The sequence below is a fragment of the Triturus cristatus genome, chromosome 8, assembly GCF_964204655.1.
Source record: "Triturus cristatus chromosome 8, aTriCri1.1, whole genome shotgun sequence".
NCBI lineage: Eukaryota > Metazoa > Chordata > Amphibia > Caudata > Salamandridae > Triturus > Triturus cristatus.
Genome location: NC_140591.1, coordinates 48,848,657 through 48,867,283, shown reverse-complemented (window position 1 = coordinate 48,867,283; position 18,627 = coordinate 48,848,657). Strand labels below are relative to the sequence as shown.

Sequence of the window (18,627 nt, the reverse complement as noted above, 5' to 3'; positions counted from 1 at the left end):
GTGCTATGGGATAGGGGATAACAGAATAAGCCAGCTAGTGCCTAAAAAGCTAGGCTTTGATTAGTTCCCTAAAGGACACGTGAGTGGCTGTAGCTCTGAGTATCAAGTGAGTGAATGCCAGAGTATAGCAGTAACATATGAGAAATATCTGCTGCCTTGGTGGAGCCTCTGAATAAAGCGCACTTTTAGAAAAAGAACGGAAGAATGGCACAGAGTCAGTGAAGAATGGTACCTTATGAAGAGTTTGACAATTTCGGACTATTGTTGAATTGCCTTCAGAGATCAAAATTTCTGTTCCATACGAGTTAAGCTTTAGTCAGTTTTAGTTCATCCATTTACACGTTTTAATCCGCAAGCAGAGAAGTTGGATTACGTGTGAGCAGGATCTAGGGTCGTATGAAGATTAGTCTGTGTGTCGTCATTGCAAGTTATGAATTCTAAGCCGAATCATCTAATAAGATTGACAAGCGATGAAATAAAAAAATTAAACATATTTGGAGGACTCCACATGGCATAAACTGAAATGAGGACAAAACATGTGGCAGATAGAGTGTTTAACAACAGTTGTCTAAACATGAAGTAAAAACAACAATTGATGAACAAAATGCAGAACAATGTCATACATTCACCCCAGTACTGAGATCTGGGCCTAAATCCATTGTTTTTTGCTCCCCATGCCATTCCAGTTTGGACCCAGCCATATGCAAATCAGTCTTGACCCTGCACCCAATTGGAATAGTCCAGCCCGAAATGCCAGGGCCAGTCCTCCTTGGACTTGAACCAAGCATCCTAGGACCGATTTTGAGGTTTCATATGGCTGGGTCCAAACTGGGGTGTCGTGGTGAGCAAAAGAACGATGGGTTAAACCCAGATCTTTGTGGCTGGGGGAGAAGGTTTGCATTGTTCAACATTTCGGCCATCATTTGTTCCTTTTGCTAAACATGAAGTAAGCTGTTTGAAGGCTTTATGCGTAACAATTCATGCAATCTGACAGCTGGAGTCGCATGAGACAGTATCAAAAGGGGGGGAAACCGATCAAGCAAGAGTAGGCCACTTGGAATATTATCAACCTGGTTCGTTGGTGCTACCAACTACACCGTCCTTGGTCAATCTGGATGAATTCAGTGATCTTGCACTGGACTATCCTTTCAGGTAGTTCAGCCACAAATAGAAGCAGTGAATTGGGATGGTAGTTAATAACTCTAGGTGGTCATCTAGTTTCTTTGGCAGTGGGTTAACTAATGATAGTTCCAAGATGTGAGAAGTGCAATCTGCTGACAAGAGAGGATCATAACGTTGCTCAAGATTGGAGCAATCACATCTACAGCATGCAAGATGCAGCCAAAGAAGAGATCGAGAAGAGAATCCGTTTTTATCGATAGCATAGTGGATTTAGCAATGTTGATGGTAAGAGGTGAGAAAGAAGAGAAGAAGATTACCTGATTAGAACAAAGCAATACCAGAGAATTGAATGGTGAGTTAGATGAGGTAAGAGTTACATGAATGGCTGATATTTTAGAAATTAAGTTAGTTTTTCGTATAGTTTGAGTTGGAAAATTCATTACAATTCTACGGGAAACAAAATTATGAGCTTGAAGAAAGGAATCTTCAGCGTTGATACTAAATGTGGTGGTCTACGTTTGCAATAACATCCTTTGATGCCTGCATTTGGCCACTGTTATGCTATGGGGCACAAGTTGAGTGGACCATGGGGCAATTTGTCCGAGACAAGCTGAAAGCCTCATATAGAAGGCGGCACTCTGGTTAAGAGATTCTTCCCCAACTCAGGTAATTCACATGGAGCAGTTTGTCTCTCAAGTAACCGCATGGATCTGCTCTTAAAATTTTCAATGACGTCAACTGCATGCCTGATGAAGGTGCAGCCCATCAGTTCATCCTTTTGGATCTATTGGCTGAATCGGGCATGGCTGATCACTGGACAGTAGGCCACACATGTGCATTGAATGGGTAGTACTTAAGCGGTTTAATTTTTAACTATTCTAAAGCAATTGATTAGGACTGCGAAACATACATATAAAACTACGTTGATGTGTGGTACCCTCTAGGCCCGATCCTTGCTAAACTGGAACCAATCAATTAATTAAAAAAAGATAAGATATTCTGTCCATTAACAATGACCTTATGGTTTTGTATAAGGACCTCTAAGAAACAGAGGTGATCACTAGCGTGGCCTTTTCTATGAGTGGGCGCTGTAATATGTTGTTGTAAATTAAGAGCGTATAAACGCCCATGATATTGCGCCACCCCATGGTCCTCATTCAGGCAAGCTATCCATAAGTTAAAATCACCTAATGCTAGAAAGTGGGCACAAGGAGGGGGTTCACACTTACCACCTCAAAAAGCTCTTCATTAAATATGCCCTTTTGAACAGGAGGGCGATAAATCAATAAAATTAAATACAATTATGCACGACTACATAAAATAGTAGATTGTCAACTGATTTTATAAGAAGAATTTATTGAACATGTCACCTTTAACTCATTTTTCAGTATAACCTCTACTCCTTCCCAACTCTTTGATTTTGGAGGTTTTGGTTTAGAATCCTATAGCTTTCCGCCGGTAGTACTTTATTTAATTCAGGTGCTGTAGTCTCACTCAATTGGGTATCAGTTAATAGTAATACATCTATTTCCTCTCTATCATATAGACCTCTTAACAGACATGCTGTGGCCCAGGTGAAGTACTCCTCTTGGCCCCCCTCGCACACTCCGAGCATGGCTTCCATTTCAGACACCTAAAACAACACCTGCCCACTATCGTTAAACCCACTAACATCCAGGATTTTTTCTAATGACACTCCTTGGTACAGAGCTTGTACTTGTCTTTATCTTCTTTCATCAAATATTTGTATGACTTTCTCTATGTATTGTTTATGTTACTGAACTTCACCAAAATGTATGTACAGAGCACCAGATACTATTTAATAAAACACGCTTTGTAAGCACTGATAGCACCGGTCTCAATAAATCAACAATATTCAATGAGACTTGCAGGTGAAGAGAAGTGCATAATGTGCTCTCTCAAGACATAGGATCTTATTTGGAGTTTAGACGTTAGGGTATTCTAGCACAAAAGTGACAGATTTCTTTTTCGCTGTATTGCAAAAGTCGTATAGCCTATGGAGGAAAGATCAGGCACATTTGATGGGGTACACCATCTGGCAAATTGAAAATAAAACAATTATTTCAAAAACCTGCATTGACCTGGAGCGAGAGCAGGGAGTTGTACGAGCCAGGGGGTTACGGAACTTGATGGGAAATCATTATGGATAAATTAAAAAACTACTCCATTCTAAATCTCCTTCCTCCCAGTTTGCATTGCTCCCACCATGGTACAGCACTCCGTTACACTATTGCTAGGTTTGACTTTCTAAAGTCTGTGCAAATAGAAAGATTTATGCTCCTTCAACAGAATATATGGGGATAGTTCTGTAACCCCCCCATTACAATACCTAATGGCAAGATCACACCCAGTCTTACCTACAGATCTGCCAAGTTGCTCCTGAATGCAAAACTACATTTTGACATAAAAGAAAATCATATTTAGAGGTCCCAGCTAGAAATCTAAGGCTAGCAAACTAGAACGCCTTTGACGCTATTTGGTTGTGGGTAGGCCTTCGTTCACACATGGTTTAAGGTCTACAAGTGTTGTACTATGAAACACTTTCTCTAAAAGGGTCTCTGTTGTATCTGGTGAAAGAGACCAGGGTTGTTTGTAAGAATTACGCAACAGAGGACTGTAAGGATATCTACGTAATATGACTGAGCAAAGGGGAATTTATGAATGTGGAATGTAATCGACATAAATCAATATAAATCCTACTTTCAATTAAGGTCTTAACTATATGTTGGATAACTAAGGAACTAAATAGGAAGTATCTGAAATGTCGATTTTTCAACAGCAGCAATTAAATGTTTGTGAAATGAGCTTAAGGCCTAAATTTAAGTTTTGGTAAGACAAAAGTAAGAAATGTGAGGGAGTCCTAATAGCAATAAAAAGCGGTGAATTAATAAGTTGTTTTTGCTTTACATATTTTCATTGTTTTGATACCGGATGATGCTGTATCTATAATTAGAGTACTCTTCATTTAATGAGGCTAAATTGAAGTATTAATGTATTAGAAGGAGAAGCAGCAAAGAAAGTAGCTTGGTCTAATGATATGTGGAACTTAATTTTCAGTTTATCGTTTTTTGGATGCACATGACATGGAAGTATATGAAGAATGTTTATTATAGGTATAGCAAAGCCTGACTGTACAGCTCACAATACATGTGGATTCGTTTGACTAGCCAACAACGTATTTTACAAAAAAAGGGGTTGTTGCTCTGCACACCAAAAATATTCCTGCCTTACTGCAAGACTAGAGTTCAGCTGCATCCCTTGTAAGCTCACAAAGCTAGGTTTTTTTTCCTTCACAAGGCCACACCATCAGTGAGCAGCAAAAGACGACATGTCACAGTAACAAAAATTGAGTCTTCCAGCTATCACTTGAATGAAAGGAGGGAAAAACAATGACCTTTGCTCAGCCACAAGATCTTTTCTTGTTTTCAGTGGGAGAAGGAACATAAATCATTGCAGCCTGATGTCCCATTCATGTTGAGTTGTTACGTCCAACAGCAGGGATTAAATTGATGACGTTAATAAGTCAGTCTTGGCCAAAGTACAGAAACGTTTATATTTCTTTTGGTGCAATATTCTCCTAAGATGGGGAATTTAAAAATCTGCTCACTGCTAGTTTTATGAAATGAAAGGAAAATGCTACTTACCCAGTAAGCATCTGTTCTTGGCATGTAGAGCATTAGATTCACATTCTTTGCATACTCCTGCCATCTAGTGTTGGGTTCAGATGTTTGCAAGTTGTTTTTCTTCGAAGAAGTCTTTCCAGTTACGAGGTAGGTGGCTCCTCCTTTCCGTGATAGTGCACATGGGCATCGACTCCATTGCTAGATTGTTTTCCCGCAGAGGGTGAGAATGGAGTTAGTAAGAGTAGAATAGAGATGTCCATGCGTATGTATCTAAGTAAGTATTACTGCAAAGGGTACAGGTGTCTGGGGAGGCAGGTGGGTGCATGTGAATCTACAGCTCTACATTCCAAGAACAGATGCTTACTGGGTAAGTAGCATTTTCCGTTTGAGGCATGTGAGGTGTAAATCCTATGCTTTGCTTGGACTATACCACAGTAGTCTCCCAAAGCGGTGGCTAACCTGTAGTTGTTGCAGTAGTTTGAAAAAGTGTTCGAAGAACTGCCTGGCCTACATTCGCTTGTCTTCTGGCTAACACATCTACACAATAGTGTTTTGTAAATGTGTGTTGTGTAGACCATGTTGCAGCCTTACAGATATCCGCTATGGGAAGGTTTCCTAACAACGCCATTTGAAGCCCTTAGTTTGCGGGTAGAATGCGCTCAAGGGGGAACTGGTAAAGTCATCTTTGCTTTTGCATAGCATGTTTGAATACTTTTAACTATCCACCGAGCAATACCAGATTTAGAAATGGGACTGCCTTTGTGTAGAGAAGCAAAAGCCACAAAGAGTTGTTTTGTTTTACAAAATGATTTTGTCCTTCCTATGTAATAGAGCAATGCTCGTTTAACATCTAAGGTGTGTAGAGCTCGTTCTGCCACTGAATCTGGTTGAGGAAAAAATACAGGCAACTCAACAGATTGGTTAATGTGGAAGTCAGATACCGCTTTAGGTAGGAATTTGGGGTTAGTGCAAAGAACCACTTTGTTGTGTTGTACTTGGAAGAATGGGTCTTCTATGATTAGTGCCTGTAGCTCACCCACTGTCCTCAGTGATGTAATGGCAATGAGGAATCCAACTTTTCAAGCGAGAAATTGCAGTTCACACTTATGCAATGGCTCGAAGGGTGGACCCATTAGTCTGGTAAGGACAATAATTAGGATTACACGCTGGGGCAGGTGGAAGTCTGGGTGGAATAACTCTTGAGTCCTTCCATAAAACCTTAATAACAGGTACTCTGAAAAAGGACCGATGCGGTCTATTTTGGAGGTACGCAGCTATCGCAGCAAAATGTCAGCGTATGGATGTGTACGCTAATCCGGTTTGCTGTAAAAGAAATAAATAATGTTTTGAACGGAAGCATCTAAGGGGTCGATATGGTTGTTATTACAATATATAACAAACAGCTTCCATTTTGCTGCATAGCAACCTCTTGTAGTAGGTCTTCTGGCCTCTTTAATGATGTCATACAGTCTGGTGGTAGATTCAGATAACCAAACTCTAGGATTTCAGGTGCCAGATCGCAAGTTGAGATGTTTGGGATTTGGAGGTCTTCTCTCCATTGCTCTGCGCGAGGAGACGGAATGTGAGATGTAGTTTTTGATGAGGAACCAATGAGAGTTCCAACAGGGTAGTGAACCAGGGTTGACGGGCCCATGTGGGAGCTACCAGGATTGGTGCGAGGGACGTTTACCTGAGCTTCTGAACCACTAGTGGAATGAGTGGGAGAGGCGGAAAAGCATAGGCAAATATCTCTGACCAGTTCATCGATAGTGCACTGCCTTTGAATAATGGGTGTCGATACTTGGAGGCGACGTTTGGGCATTTTGATGTGTGGCGAACAAATCCATGTCTGGGAAGCTCCACATTTGAAAGAACGGGAGGATGAAGTTCCCACTTGTGAATCTGTTGTTTTTGCCTGTTGAGCTGATCTGTGATCTGATTGTTTCCTCCTGGGAGGTGTTCCGCTAGGAGATAAATCTTGTGATGTATGGCCCACCTCCAAATGGCATGTGCAAGGCCTGACAGTTGGAGAGTGTCTCCCCCCCCCCCCCCGTTTCTGTATGTAATACAGGGCTGTCATGTTATCGGTGCATATGAGGACAGCTTTGCCTACAAGGTGAACCTGGAAGGCTTGGAGCGCTAGAATTACTGCTAGCAACTCTAGATGATTTAAGTGAAGTCACTTTTGCGTTTGACTCCACATGCCTTGAATTGTGTGACTTTGGAGAGGAGCTCCCAAACCAGTGAGCGATGCGTCTGCTGTTAGCACTGTCTGTGGAACTGGGTCGATGAAGGGCTGCCCTTTGGATAGTTATTTTCTGGATTCCACCACTGCAGAGACGATGGGTGCGCCAGTCCACCAACACTAGATCTGACAATTGACCCAGAGACTGATTCCACTGACGTGCTAAGCATTCCTGAAGGGGACGCATTTGAAGTCTCGCAAAGGGAACTATGATAATACAGCACGCCATAATTCCCAGAAGCTGCATAAATACCAGAGCTGGTAATGACTAGTCGGGTTGAAAGTGTGAAATTAGAGCCTGAATATTGCAGATACTGGCTGCATTGGGACAGGCCAGAGCGTTGTGTATCGAGAGTGGCTCCCAAGTAAGATTGCATGTTGGAGGGTTGGAGATGGGACTTCAACAGATTTATTGTGAACCCCAGATAGTGCAGTAACTGCAGTCTTATCTGAGTGTGCTGAAGACACTTTGTGTGAGAACCGGCCGTGATCAGCCAGTCGTTCAAGTATGGGAAGACATGAATAGGTTGTCTTCCTAGGTGAGCTGCGACTACTGCCAGACATTTGGTGAATACTCTGGGAGCAGTAGTGACTCTGAATTCAAGCACTTTGAACTGATAGTGTTGTCCTGCTACCACAAACCTGAGATATTTGCGATGCGCGGGATGTCTTGGAAAATGGAAGTATGCGTCCTTTAAGTCCAGAGTAGACATGAAGTACCGCCTTGCTGTAAAAGTGGGAGCACTTGTTGAAGTGTCACCATGTAAAAGTGATCTGAGCGAACATATAGGTTAAACTCTGAGGTCCAGTATAGGCCTGAGAGAGCCATCCATTTTGGCCATCAGAAAATATAGGGAGTACACGCCGGACCTTTGATATTGAGATAGAGGCTCTATAGTTCCCTTTTGCAGAAGGGATTGAACCTCTTTTTTGAGGAGGTGTAGATGTTCTGGTGACAATTTGTGTGAACGCGGAGGAATTTTTGGAGGATTGTCGGTAAGCTCCAGGCAATAACCGGATTGGATCATTTCTAGGACCCATTTGTCTGAAGTTATTGTATTGCAGACGGGAAGAAATTGTGAGGCATCCCACGACAGGTGTGGAATGATCTGGGGGGGGGGGGGGGGGGGGAGAGGAGGCATGTCACGGTTTGTTTGTTGCGGGGAAAATATGGGATGTGTTACTCTTACCTCTTCCCTTGCCATTATTGCCTAGAAATCCTCCTCGAAAGTAACCTCTTGAAGAGGGTGATTGATTGTTACCTCTATACGAAGTAGAGGTGTTGTCTGTTGATATGCTCTTGGAGCCCCCCCGTAAAAGGAGCGGCAAAAGGAACCCCTATGTAAGGGAAATGCAAAGCTCCCATGGATTTAGCAATGTCTGTCTTTTTTCATCTTCTCGAAAGAAGTGTCTAACATAGGTCCAAATAGGTGTTCCTTGTCAAAGGGTAGGTTTAAAATAGAGGCCTGGACTTCGGGTTTAAACCCTGAAATTATGAGCCAGGCATGCCTTCTTAGTAGAACACGGTTGTTAACAGTGTGAGTGGCAGTGTCAGCTGTGTCTAAAGTACACATAATGGAAGTATTGGACAGGAGTTTACCTTCCTGAATTTAGTCCTGCACCTTAGCCTTGTGTTCATCTGGTAAGAATTGGAGCAATTTTTCCAATTCATCATAGTGCTCTGTAATATCTTGCTAAAAGAGCCTGGGTGTTGGCAATACGCCAGTGATTGTCAGCCTGCCCAGCTACTCTTTTATCAGAGGCATCTATCAGTTTGGATAGTCACGCGATCGAATAACAATACCGAAGAGGGTAGTGGATTGAGCACCGAGGGGAACCAGAGAAACGGAGTCGAACCGGAGCGCCGCAATTCACTTCCGAACACGATGGCGGGAAAAAAAACAATCTAATAATGGGGTCGATGCCCATGCAAGCTATCACCGAAAGGAGGAGTCACCTACCACGTGACTAGAAAGACTTCAGGAAAAAAAAACTTGCAAATATCCGGAACCAACACTAGATGGCAGGAATATGCAAAGCATGTGATCTACAGCTCACATGCCTCGAACATACCGTTTACATGGTTTTAATGAAATAGATTCTAACTATTAAAAAAATAAGCTGTGGTGTAGCACATAAAATGAGAGCTGTAGTATTTGTGTTATTGTTATTTGGTGGGGCTTTGGAGATGTAGGGTAGTACTAACTTTACGGTGCTGCACATAGAGAAATGATTTTACAGCTGTGGTTTTGCCTGTGCTTGCTACAGATAAAGGATAAAGATAAAGGATAAAGAGGGGTTAGTATAGTCAGGAGTTCACTAACGGATGACTGATACTCCCTTTCCCACCACAATCCTTAACGCTACAGGAGATGCACACCAAGATACACAGAAGGAAATTTACAACTCGTACGCTCAGCAACAGCCAAGCACAGCTAGTGGTTCAGCTGAAACACATGCACCATTACAACAGTTTGAGCCCTCAGTCCTAAACTGGCCTTTGTGTTCATCTGTCTACTTCTCACCCTCACATTCTGTGGCCTTGAGTCAACGTAGGATTAATGTAAAAAAAAATGACATAGCATGACAAGTCACACAAGTGTATATTTAAAATATGGATACTAGAGATGGTGACCTGCAGTCACATTACACTTCATGTGAAATATAGGAGCCCTCATACTATAAAATGTGAAAACTTTATATGTTGAGGATGCGGTGTCCCTCCAAAAATCCATACATCACTTCTAGTTTTTTAGCTCAAATGCACAGTTCACATACATTTTGTAGTTGTCGTTAGAAGTGATCAGAATTCATGTTTGTTTGCACAGGTTTTTCAGTGCTGGGTTGTTTCCTAGCTAGGATTCTCCCTTTTAAACACAAATAAATGACAAGTTAATCTCCTGCTCTCTCCTCCCTCAACCAACAATTAACAAAGACAACTCACCCGGACTGCTTCTTTCATCCCCAGTCTCCTGCTGGAAAGGTGTTCTGTTGTCTGTAGTATTTTGTCTCATCCCAGAAACAGCAACTGGATCACCTGTAAGACAGATTGAATAATATGTAATGTATTTAAACGTCATTCATATAGCACTCTGTTACTCCGGTGAGTGTCCTGGCGCTATGCATCCGAGGTGTGAAGTTAACTGAGGGACCTCACTCTTAGTTTTGATTAAAAGGCCAAGTTTTCAATTTCTTACGGGACTGGGAGGTGGCGGAAATATTCTGTAACTCTAAAGGGAGTTTTTTCAGAATGAAAGTCCTAAAAATGAAAAGGACCTGCCTCCCGTCCTGGACCGCTGGATTTTTGGAATTTTGCCCAAAAAGAGGTTGGTTGAGTGCAGGCGTCTGGATGGAACATGAAAACCTATCCTTGCTCTAAGAAAAGCAGCACCAGAATGATAGAGAGCCCTATTTACTGGCAGCAGGGTCTTAAAAAGAATCCTCTTCCTCTTCATTGTCTCATTTCAGAAGACCATGTGTTCAAGATACTAAAACTACAACATCCAATGCACAGGAATTATCAAGCTTCTCACCACTGTTAGAAAAGAGACCCACGACTCACGACTGAACAGACACAAACACTGTAGCAGACTTGGACATCTTCAGTTTGTCCAGTCTAGCAGGAATGAGACCTAGATATGCAGACTGAAAGAAGGGCTGGATTGTGAGAGTCTGTGAAGGACAACACTGTCTGAGATTCCCAATCGGGTCGCAAATTGCATGCCTCATCAATATTCATGAGGCAAGCACAATTTTCGACTCCATTAGGAATGGCTAGCACTCAGTGAGTTTTTTTTTTCTTTTCTTTTTTTAAATGCAGCCCGTTTGCCCTTAAAGGAAAACGGGATGCATTTAAAAAAAGAAAAATTAACTTTTCAGTTTATATTTTTTAAGGGCAGGCAGTGGTCCCAGGTTAAAAAATATTTTCGCACCCTTTCCCATTTGCAAGTGGCTTACCACCCTTTTGAAAACTGTGGTAAACTGAGAGTGTTTGCGGTCAAACAATCATACATTGCAGTCAGACTCGCTATTAGGAAGGGACACCCTTGGCACGCCCCTTCCTAATAGCGAGTAGCAAACCGTATTTTGCAAGTCGCTAATAGGTTAGCGAGTCGCAAAATATGGTTTGTACACGGGGCTGGCCAATTTTGCAGTCGCAAACGGGCCGAATTCCCGTTTGCAACCGCAAAAAAGCGGTCGTACCTCTGCCCCCAAATTTCACAAATGCCAGTAATAAAATTGTTCACGGGGTGCATAGAGAGCCTTTAAGTCATGGAGCGATCTACCTTGGTCATGAACCCAGCCACTGTTAAGTGAGGGTGGATTGGGGTAGGTCACCACAGATAAAAACATGTAAGGAAATGTGGATAAATGATGCAGATTAAAGAACATTTTTTTCAGAACTTTTGCTAGTAAATAAATAGGTTTTAGAACCAATGTAAAAGGATGTTAAGGATCACAAAATAGCATACCTTGACATCTACCAACATAACTCCTCTGCAGCAGGAAGGAAAATGGAACTTACCCATCTGTTTGTGGCATGTAGTGCAGTAAAATGCACATGATGTGCATACTGCCATCTAGTGTTGGGTCCAGATGTGTGCAAGTTGTTTTTGTTGGAAGAATTCTTCTAGAGTCAGGAGGTACTGTGACTCTACCTCTTGCAGCAATGCTCATGGTCATTGGCTTCACACAAAGATGTGCTTAAAGGGTAAGAGTAATTTTTTGTACGAGGAATGTGTGGCTGTAGATATACATGCTGTGCATAGAGTGTAAAGCGGTCTTTTCCTAAGTGGTGTCTAGCCTATGGATGTTGCAGAAGACTGGCCACTTTTTAGGTCTCACCTAGGTGTTGCAGCGCATGCGCTGCTTGTTCTGGCGAGATATATTGTAGATGAGGAGATTTCAGAAGGGGACTTGAAGCCCCGCCCATCATTTTCATTGGGCCGCGTCAGCATTTATGCTAAATGCTGACTTCCCATTAAAAATGATTCTTGGTCACTGCCCTTTCTCCTTTTCGTCCGGCCCATCCGGACTGGATCGTCTGCCTTTCGGCGGTCATGAGGCATTTTCTTATCTACAGGGGGTGTGTAGTGGGGATCATGTTTCTGAAGTCTGGTTTTATTGTGGCTTGCACGGGCAGCCTCTCCTCGCTCCAGCCTTTTGGGACCTCTCGGAGGTGCTGCGAGGGTCGGAAGGAGGATAAAAACTTCCGTGGGGCGGGAGGAGGTGGGGTAATCGCGTGCAGGAGGGCGGGAAACTACAGTAAGACAGTATTGGCAGAAGTGATCAAGGTCCCGACAGGGGGAGCGTACAGCTGTCTAGAAGGGGGAAAATGCTGAGGCGGGGCGGTATCGACAAGGGGTAGAGTGGTACGGAGGTTGTTGTACAGTCACTTATTTCACACGAGGACTCTGAAAAAAGGTGCGTTTGTGCTGCCGTGCAGGCTGGGGTTCTAGTTTAAACTTCGTGGCACTTGCTGGGACGTTGCTATCTTCAGCAGTAAATAAATAAACAGGAGGATACCTCGGTTCTCCAGAGCAGTGTTGATCAGGGAGGAGTTTGGGGGAGGGCAGGCAAGGCAAAGGATTAGCGATGGGGACTGTCATGAGAGACGGCCCCTGCCCTGGAGACTGACAGTTCCTATTGCTAATCCCGCTGAATGTGACTGTTAGAAGGGCGCCCTCCGGCTGCCTGATGGTATCGGACTGACCACCCCGAGGAGCACCGTTCCGTAGGCGAGTAGCCGAGCGCCGCTGAGAAGCCTCCTGGGCGAGGTCCTTCTCCTAGTTTCGTAACACCCTGCGCCTAGCTCTCAATCATCGAGCCGGGGGGTTCCGTACGGTTCAGGGGGGATTGCTGCGGCGAGGTCGAGCCGCGACGAGGTCAGCAGGGCTCCGATGGTTTCTCTCTGCGAGGTCGAGCCGCGACGAGGTCAGCAGGGCTCTGATGGTTTCTCTCTGCGAGGTCGAGCCGCGACGAGGTCAGCAGGGCTCCGATGGTTCGAGAGTGTCTTCTTCTCAGCAAGAGGGGGGAGCCGCGACGCAGTCAGCAGGGCTCAGAGGTCCAAGTTCCAAGAAATGAGTCTTTCTCCGTAGGGTCAGCCGCGATCCGATCAGCAGGGCTCTTGCCTCCAGGATACAACTGCCGTCCTGGCGGGGGGCTGCCCCAGATATAGGTCTGGACCCCTTTGATGTCCGGACCCTTGCGCCTGGGGGGCAGAGGAGCCGAGATGGGAGAGGCCAGACACCCAGCGGGAGAGGCGCCCGCGCCCAGGAGGGCCGGAGGGCGATTGAACCCAGGCGTTGAGGGACGGTTGGGGGTCCCATCGAAACTCCCCTCCTTCGGGATCGGTGGAGTGGCCACTTGGTACCCCCTGGCCGGATCTTGGTGCCTCGATGTCGGGGCTTCGCTGGGGCTGATGTCGGGCGAGCCGGGTCGCGTAGGCTGGCGCGGGCGGCAAAGTACAATCCTGCGGGACCCCGAAGGGTGGGGGCTGTCCCCGTCGGGTCGGGTAGGAAGGTTCGGGACCACGACACGAGGCCGGGTCCAACAGGCGTCCCCCCCAGCGGAAGGCAGGGAGAGTCACCCATCGTCTTGGGGGTTTTCCTCGCCGAGGCGGAAGAAGCGGGACAGGCCGTCTGCGTTGGCGTGGTCGTTGCCGGGCCGATGATCTACAGTGAAGTCCATCCCCTGCAGAGAGATAGACCATCGCAACAATTTCGGGTTCTCGCCTCTCATCTGCATCAACCACCGCAAGGGTCGGTGGTCGGTTTGGACCCAAAAGTGGGTGCCAAAGAGGTAGGGCTGGAGCTTCTTGAGGGCCCACACCACGGCGAAGGCCTCCAGATCGATGGTGCTCCATCTCTGCTCCCTGGGCAGCAGGCGCCGGCTGATGAAGGCCACCGGCTGGTCAACCCCCTCAGGGTTTACCTGGGACAAGACAGCCCCGATTCCGTACTCTGAGGCATCCGTCTGCACTACAAACTCCTTGCTGTAGTCGGGGGCCTTCAGCACGGGAGCGGTACACATTGCTGTCTTAAGGGTCTCGAAGGCCGCCTGACAGCGGGGCATCCAGTGCACCTTCTTGGGCTGCTTCTTTGATGTGAGCTCCGTGAGGGGGCCCACAATGCTTCCATAGTTCTGGATGAACCGCCGATAATAGCCAGTGAGTCCCAGGAAGGACCTCACGGCTGTTTGAGTGGTTGGGGGCTCCCAGGCCACGATGGCGTCGATCTTTGGCTGGAGGAGAGCCACATGGCCGCTCCCCACTTGATGTCCCAGATAGGTTACGGACCCTTGGCCTATCTGACACTTGCTGGCTTTTATGGTAAGTCCGGCCCTTTGGAGGGCGGTCAGGACCTCCCCGAGGTGCCTCAGGTGCTCGGCCCAGTGGCTGCTGAACACCGCAATATCGTCCAGGTAGGCGGCGCTGAACGCTTCTAGGCCGGCCAGTACCTTATTTACTAGCCTCTGGAAGGTCGCCGGGGCATTTTTCATGCCGAAGGGCATCACGCAGAAGTGGTAATGGCCATCGGGTGTGGAGAAAGCGGAACGCTCCTGGGCGCTGGGGGTGAGCCCGATCTGCCAGTATCCGGCGGTGAGGTCGAAGGTGCTAAGGTAGCGGGCTACCCCTAGGCGGTCAATCAGTTCATCTGCCCGAGGAATGGGATGGGCATCGTTTTTGGTGACTGCATTCAGTCCCCGATAGTCCACATAAATCCGGAGCTCTGGGGTGGCGCCGGGGGCAGCAGCTTTCGGCACCAGGACCACCGGGCTGGCCCAGGGGCTGTCGGAGGGCTCGATGACCCCCAGGGCCAACATCTTGGTGACCTCGGCGTGGATGCAGGCCCGCACTCGCTCGGGGACCCGGTAGGCTCGGTGTCGCACAGGGGGGCTGTCCCCGGTGTCGACGTCGTGGACGCACCATCGGGTGACTCCGGGAGTGAGGGAGAAGAGAGCAGCGAAGCGGTGCAGCAGTCCTTGACAGTCTCGCGCTGATCGGGAGTCAGGGTAGCAGAGAGGATGACTCCTTCCACGGAGCCGTCCTTTTCGGAGGTTTTCAGGAGGTCGGGTAGGGGCTCGGAGTCGTCCTCGGCCCCATCGTCCGTAGCCATCAACAGACCAAGTTCGGTTCGGGCAAAGTGTGGTTTGAGTCTGTTGGCGTGGAGGACCCGGAGAGGGTTCCTGGGGGATTCCAGGTCGACCAGGTAAGTGACGGGGCTTTTCTTCTCGACCACCTTGAAGGGCCCGGTCCACTTGTCTTGGAGGGCACAGGGGTCGACGGGCAACATGACCCAGACCTGCTGGCCGGGCTTGAACTCGATGGAGGAGGCGTTCTGGTCATACCAGCGTTTCATCTCTTCCTGGCTGGCCTCGAGGTTGGCTTTGGCCAGTTCCCTGAATTTCCGTGTCTGGTTTCGCAGGGTCAGGAGGTACCGGTAGACGTCCGGGGGAGCATCTTGGATGGTGGTCTCCCAGCCTTCTTTGACCAGGCTGAGAGGGCCTCGGACAGGGTGTCTGTACAAGAGTTTGAAGGGGCTGAACCCCAGAGATTTTTTCGGGACCTCCCGATAGGCAAACAGGAGGCAGGGCAGCAGGACGTCCCACTTCCATCTCAGGGGCTCCTCCAGGCCTTTGATCATCCCTTTCAATGTTCGGTTGAATCGTTCAACTAGATCGTTCCCCTGGGGGTGGTACGGGGTGGTGAATTTGTAGGTGACCCCGCATTGTTGCCACAGGGACCGCATATACTTCGAGATAAAGTTGGTGCCTCGGTCGCTCACAACCTCCCGGGGGAATCCTACTCGGGAGAAGATTCCCATCAAGGCCCGGCCCACCACGGGGGCCGTCACTGTCCGGAGAGGGATGGCCTCGGGGTATCGGGTGGCATGGTCGACCAGGCCGAGGATGAAGCGATGCCCCTGGGAGGTTCGGGGGTCCAGGGGCCCCACGATGTCGATCCCCACTCGCTCGAACGGGGTGTCGACTACGGGGAAGGGCTGGAGAGGGGCTTTGACCCTTCCTCCGCTCTTCCCGCTGGCTTGGCAGGTCGGGCAGGTCCGGCAATGATTGTCCACGTCCTTCCGCATTCGGGGGCAAGTAGAAGTGGGTCATTAGGCGGCTGTATGTTTTGTCCTGCCCCAGGTGCCCGGCGAGGGGCACATCATGCGCCAGATTGAGTAGGAAGTCCCGGAACCTGAGGGGGACCACCAGCACGCGGCTGGCCCCCAATTCCGCGGTCTTCTGCTCGCTGTAGAGGAGGTCGTTGTCCCAATAGACCCAGTGGGTCCCCGCCTGGTCTCCGGTGGCCTGGGCGGCTGCTTGCTGTCTGGTTCCTTCGAGGGAGGGGCAGGTCTTGTGTTCTTGGCGGAACTGCTTCCGTGTGGGGGCCACCTTCTTGGCGCCATTGAGCGAGTTCGGGGAGGTCGCCGAGTGCGGCGACCTCGTCCGGGGCGGGTTCTGGCGGCCCGGCCTCGGTGTCTGTTTCTTCTTCGACGGAGGGGGCTGGTGGTTCGGGCCATTCCTGCTCTTCGGGGGGAGCCTCGACGCTTGGTTGGATGGCCCGGGCGGTTGCGCAGACCCATTCGGGCAGTCCCAGCATCCCCAGATGCTCTCGGCGCTCAACGTGGGCCCAGGGGGAACTTTCCAGGTCGTTCCCGAGGAGGCAGTCCACGGGGGCGTCGTCGCAGACGATGACCTTCAGCATGCCCGACACTCCACCCCACTCGAAGGGAATCCGGGCCATCTGGCACAAGCTCTGTGTTGTCTGCCGACCGGACGGGGCACAGTACGTTAGGCAAGATCTGTTCAGGGGTCACCAAGTGGCAGCGGACGGCTGTCACGCTGGCTCCGGTGTCTCGGAGGGCTTCGGCCCGGCGTCCATTAATGGTGACCCACTGTTGGTACTTTTTTTTTTTTTTTAAACCTTTTTTTTCAAAAGTCAGGACACAGCTGTTCAGCCGACAACCTGGAGGTTCGGCAGCATCGATATATAGAAACAGAGATGCGTCCCCAGTACCATGAAAGGAGAAGTGCAAAGGTTCAATTTTAATTAAACACAAAAACGCACAACAAACCCCAGCAAGGCAAGAACACTGAAAGCCCATGATGAGCCCCCCCAGGGGAGGCCGGACCCCACTCATCTAACAGTTACAGTACAAAGTAAAGAGGAAGAAGAGGGACTGTAGAGGCCAAAAAGTCCATAAACCATACTGGGCTGGAGAGAAGGTTAGGAGGAAAGCTGTTCCTCGGGAGGATCCAGATCCGGGGCAAGACATATTCCCCCCTGTATTGATTCCACCGCCCCCATATGGCGTGCCACGTCCGGGGGCGGCCTCTAGCGCAATAGACCGTCTTTTCCCTGAACATACTCCAGTCCATATTTTCTTTCCACGCAGTCAATGTGGGGGGCCCCGCAGAGCCCCACAATCGCGCGATATCTCTCTTAGCGACCATGTTGCCCAGAGTCACCCATTGGGTCTGCGCCGCATTATGATCAGTGGGCCCCCAGACATTCAGTAGACAACACCGCGCTTCCGGCTGCATAGCAATGCCCGTCACCTCCCCCATCACTGCATGGACTCTCCTCCAAAATTCCGTGATGACACCACATTCCCAAATGATATGCAGGAAAGTACCCACCATACCACAACCCCTCCTGCATAGGCCGTCCTCCGAGAATCCCATGTGAACCAGCCTTGGCCCCGTCACATACACTCGATGCAGTATTTTAAGCTGCACCAGCCTCAGACGCGACGGGATCGCAACCTCCTTAGGAGAGGAAACAGCAGACTGCCAATCCTCGTCATCCAACTCGAGGCCATCCCTAGCCCACTGGTCCCTCAACCCCAGAAGCATATCCGCCCGGACGTTGATCAGTTTCTTATAGATGAGCGAGATCGTGCTCTCGGGCATATGGCCATCAAGGACCCGGTCCTCCAAAGGAGAGGATTCAGGCACCTTCTCACCCTCTATGAGGACTGATCGGAGGGCGTGACGCACCTGAATATAGCGGAAAAACTCAGATGGCCCCAGCTCATACTCCTTCTGCAACTCTTCAAAGGACTTCACCCTCCCCTTAATCAGGACATCTCCGACCCTGGAGATGCCGATCAAGTCCCATTTGTCAAAGCCTTTTGTGTGCCAAAGCCTACCCAGTCTCTCAGATTCAAATAGCGGGGTAGCGAGGGTGAGCCTATCCTTCCAGCCCAGCGAGTCAGTTGCCATCTTCCACACTCGCACCGCCACAGCAGTGGGCCCCGTGAGGGACGAGTCCAAGGACCGCGAATACAACGCCCTGTAATAGTTACCACCACGCAGCAACCACCTGTCCATGGCATACCCAGGGCTGAGGGCAGGGCCATAAAACCCATGATTAATCGCACTCAGCTGGGTGGCCCAATAGTACCGTCGGATGTCTGGGAGCGCAATGCCCCCGTCGTACCATGGAAGCGTCAACTTTGCAATAGCTATTCGCGGCCGCCCATCCCAAATCAACGTTCGTTGGAGGCCTTCGACCTCCCGAAAGTATTTGGCCGGAACCCAGTCCAAAGTATTCTGCAGTGCGTAGAGGAAGCGGGGAAGCGACATCATTTTGAACAGGGCCGCACGCCC

General features: G+C 48.4%; 1 protein-coding gene across 2 annotated transcripts in view; it reads right to left on the bottom strand.

Moving 5' to 3' along the window:
• Positions 1-18,627, bottom strand: part of LOC146800028 (uncharacterized) — a 206,363-nt gene that overhangs the window by 39,141 nt on the left and 148,595 nt on the right. For both annotated transcript variants that reach the window (XM_085620930.1, XM_085620931.1), the window contains exon 5: positions 9,956-10,048. In XM_085620930.1, the coding sequence (XP_085477056.1) occupies positions 9,956-10,048 (93 nt within the window). The remainder of the gene's footprint in view (positions 1-9,955; positions 10,049-18,627) is intronic.